At 40.9% G+C, this 4277-nt stretch overlaps 1 protein-coding gene across 1 annotated transcript; it reads right to left on the minus strand.

The window, feature by feature from the left end:
* Window positions 1–1548: 1548 nt before the first annotated feature.
* LOC118900243 (mediator of RNA polymerase II transcription subunit 28-like) lies at window positions 1549–2067 on the minus strand. Its single transcript, XM_036862623.1, has one exon. It carries the CDS (start codon window positions 2065–2067, stop codon window positions 1549–1551), a length of 519 nt encoding a protein of 172 aa, XP_036718518.1.
* Window positions 2068–4277: the final 2210 nt, after the last annotated feature.

Genomic DNA, 4277 nt, shown 5'->3' on the forward strand with positions numbered 1-4277 from the left:
GCTGTGTCCCATACACACACGCACACAAACAAAAATAAGTACTAAGTTATTATGTATAAAAATTAATAAGTGGTCCCTGTATATTCAGAGGGGAATAATGCCTACTTCTCATGAGGAACAAAGAGACAGATCACTAACCCCAGAAAGAGAACCAAGCAAGGCTGGCAGAAGAGACAAGAAGTCCTGTGTCCTGTGAATACGATGGAGAGGGCGTTTGGAGGCTGCAGAGACCAGGTAGCGTCCAGGCCAGACGGGAACTCGAGTGGATGTCAAGGTGGGTGGGGCGGGACCTTCAAGGCTGGAGGAAAAGCGAGCCAAGACACTGAGTCACAGAATTACTGCCTGTTCAGAAAACAGTGCTGCGCTCATTGAGGGTGAAGGGGTGTAATCTAATGAGGGAATGTAAACACCAGGGAAAGGAAAGCCTCATGCAGGGAGACCAGGCACAATGCCGGTTTGTATTTCTCAACAGCGGTTCAACAGACAATCTGAGGTGGCCTGTGTGACCGACAGAGGGTAAAGTATCTTCCCAAACACCAAGTCTCCCATGCACCCTGCAGCCAGCCTCCCACCTCAAGGGCCCAGTCCCTTGGAATCAACACCATCCATTAGCAAGAACCTTCATTAATGGAAAAATCTGCTCCAAATAGCAGAACAAATAAACAAAACTCAGAGATTATCACAGCAAGCTTTAACCCTCATATTTCACCTATGCCCCTGTTGAGAGCAGGGTCCGCTCCGTTAGTTAAACTGATTATTGCATAAATGAATATCACTTAGCATATCACTGCTCCTACCACCTCCCCTCCAGAAAAAGTAAGTAAACACTACAAAAAATATAAACTTACCCCCAATAAAAGTCAACATTAACTTAAGGATACTACTGGATTCCTATAGCACTAGGTTACTATAGTACAGTAACAGTTACTACACTAACCTACGATATTATAATCCTCTTCCAACCTATTTACAAAATATCCTCGTTCTGGGGTTCTGGAAGTGTTAATTGTTGCATTAGATTCCTCTTCTTGAGGTAGTTCAAAGTCGTGAAAAACAAGCAAATTTACATATTTTTGTATACTGCCACTGATGGGTAAATTATCATAAAAGGCCTACAGCCAAAATCCTCATCCTTTGATATGCAGATCAGATCATACAAGCTTTTCCCCTCAGATCATACAAACTAATCTAAAACTGGAAACAGAGAGATTAACAGTCATACAAAAATAAAGATAAAAACAAGCAGAAAAAAACACAAAAACCAAAAACATAAAAAGGAATATGTAAAAAGCATCACACTAACAGTCTTAAACTTTGCTAAAGACAGACAATACGCTTGGTTTACTAAAGCAGTAAGCATTTTATAAAGTACTCCAGAAATAACGCTTATGAAAATAGGTGGACATTTTTAGGTGAGAGCACAAAACTAAAAGCATCTCATTCTCTGGCAAAGAGTTCTCCCAAAATGTTATGTCTACAAGAAGTGATGTTTGGCAAGACTGTGTCTGGGCTGACTCAGCCACCAGCTCATTTTCAGGTGGCTTTTCCTCAGGTTTGCTTCATCGGTGCAGGGATATTTGCAGACGCCTGCTCAAGGTAGGCCAGGGAACCCTGAGGGGTGTCAGCTGGCTTTTTGGGCTGCATGTTGATGTCCTCCAGCACCTGTTGCCAGTGTCTCCGTTTTGTTAAGTGCTTCTGAACCAGAGCATCCTTTCGCTGTAATTCATTCCTCAGTTCCGAGACATCCTCTTTGATAACTTGCTCTGGTTTCTGAACAGGTAACTGCAATCTTTTTGGTAGGAAAAAACATACTGTCTGTCTCACAATATCTAGAAATTTCTGGATACACTGATCAACACCAGTTGGAATTTCTTCCTGATCTGTACTATTGACATAATCCTGACTCACCAGAGAAGCAAAACAAGGCTCGAAAGATGACGCCAACTCATCCACCAAGGTACTGTGAGAAGTTCTTGGAATGCCTGGTGTGGCCTGAAGAAGCCCCCGCGGCGATGGCGGGGGTCCAGGTGGCTGCGCAGAGAACATGCCTCCCAGCAGAGCCCCCATTTCTAAAAATCCATAACTCTTAACTCATAACCAATCTTGTTTTCTATGACACCTTCCATTCCCCTCACCTGATTATTTTCAATCACTTCCTAGATATTATATCGTTTCATCCATAAATATTTAAATATGTATATAAAATATAAGGACTCTTTTTAAAAACAACAAAAAATACCAATTTTATATCTGAAATTGACATCAACATTCAAATGTTAAAAAAAAAAATAGAGGTAACAATAATCAAGACTCTAAGAAGGAATCATGTGCTCTTCTAGAATAAGAAAACACTGGCAATAATACCTACTGGGCTTTGGTCTCTGTGCCTTGGACTTCTCATGGGTAAATTAAATGAGAGAGTTAAGATGATGGTTAAGTTTTCATCTAGCTCAGATATTCTAATAGTTTTCAAAGCTACATGGATTATCTTGTACCTATGGGTCTGGGTACCCTTAAACACGCCCTCAAAGTTTTTATTAATAATTTCAGTAGTATTTCATTTATCTCCCCTACCAGAATGTACACTTCTTGAGGGTCAAGAATTTATCTCTTATTCACTGCCAGATCCTCAGAGCCTAGTGGGCAAATTGTGAGGGGCCTTCTGTGCTGAGCCAACGAGTCTGAACTTTATCCTAAAAGAATGAGGAGTCATGGAAGGAATTTAGTGAGAGAAGATGCATCACCAGATGTGCTCTTAAGAAAGATTGGATTTGTGCTACAAACAAATGCTGGAGAGGGTGTGGAGAAAAGGGAACCCTCTTGCACTGTTGGTGGGAATGTAAATTGATACAGCCACTATGGAGAACAGTATGGAGGTTCCTTAAAAAACTAAAAATAGAACTACCATACGACCCAGCAATCCCACTACTGGGCATATACCCTGAGAAAACCATAATTCAAAAAGAGTCATGTACCACAGTGTTCACTGCAGCTCTATTTACAATAGCCAGGACATGGAAGCAACCTAAGTGTCCATCAACAGATGAATGGATAAAGAAGGTGTGGCACATATATACAATGGAATATTAGCCATAAAAAGAAATGAAATTGAGTTATTTGTAGTGAGGTGGATGGACCTAGAGACTGTCATACAGAGTGAAGTAAGTCAGAAAGAGAAAAACAAATACAGTATGCTAACATATATATGTGGATTATAAAAAAAAGAAAAATGGTCATGAAGCACCTAAGGGAAAGACGGGATTAAAGATGCAGACCTACTAGAGAATGGACTTGAGGATATGGGGAGGGGGAGGGTAAGCTGGGACAAAGTGAGAGAGTGGCATGGACGTATATACACTACCAAATGTAAAATAGATAGCTAGTGGAAAGCAGCCGCATAGCACAGGGAGATCAGCTTGGTGCTTTGTGACCACCTAGAGGGGTGGGATAGGGAGGGTGGGAGGGAGGGAGACGCAAGAGGGAAGAGACATGGGGATATATGTATATGTATAACTGATTCACTTTGTTATAAAGCAGAAACTAACACACCATTTTAAAGCAATTATACTCCAATAAAGAGGTTAAAAAAAAAAAAAGAAAGATTGAATTTGTGGAATATGAGAGTAGCGAATGGGAGGTCAATTAGGGAGTTACTCTTGTGATACTGAGCCGAAGTAGCAAAGGTATGAACTAAGGCAATGACTATGGAGATGGAAAGTAGGGAGCATATGAAAGAGAAGTCGAATTAACTGGGCTTTAGAGAGGCATTCAAACAAAGACCACTTTGAGAAGCCCAAATATGGCCAATGGAAGGAAATTATAGACTTCATTCATATTTGGATTGAGAGCATTAATTCCCTCTTGGCATGGTCTAACCCTTGGTGCAAGAGCAGCCAAATGATCAAGATATGGTGGGACAGTTCATGGGAGTGAAGCATGGTAAGTGACGCTGGTCACCACTAGAAGGTTCAGTGTAAATTATTCTTTTAGTACAGTCAGGATTTGGCCAATCAAATTGCAACTAGTACAATGCCTGCTACTTGGTAGATATTCAGGCAACAGATCCAAGTCTCTTGAGCACGTCAATAAACATGGATTAAATAATTTAATGTATGATAGAATCCTTAAACCCACAAAACCAAAAGTCCAAAGTCTCCAAGAGGTTCAGTAACTTGCCCATATTCACTAGGTTAACGGGTGATAGAGCCAGGCTTTGGACACAGACAGAATGACTCTTGAGAGTTCATGCTTTAAAAACTCCTGTGCCATACAGCCTA

This window comes from Balaenoptera musculus, chromosome 8 (assembly GCF_009873245.2).
Source record: "Balaenoptera musculus isolate JJ_BM4_2016_0621 chromosome 8, mBalMus1.pri.v3, whole genome shotgun sequence".
Classification (NCBI taxonomy): Eukaryota; Metazoa; Chordata; class Mammalia; order Artiodactyla; family Balaenopteridae; genus Balaenoptera; species Balaenoptera musculus.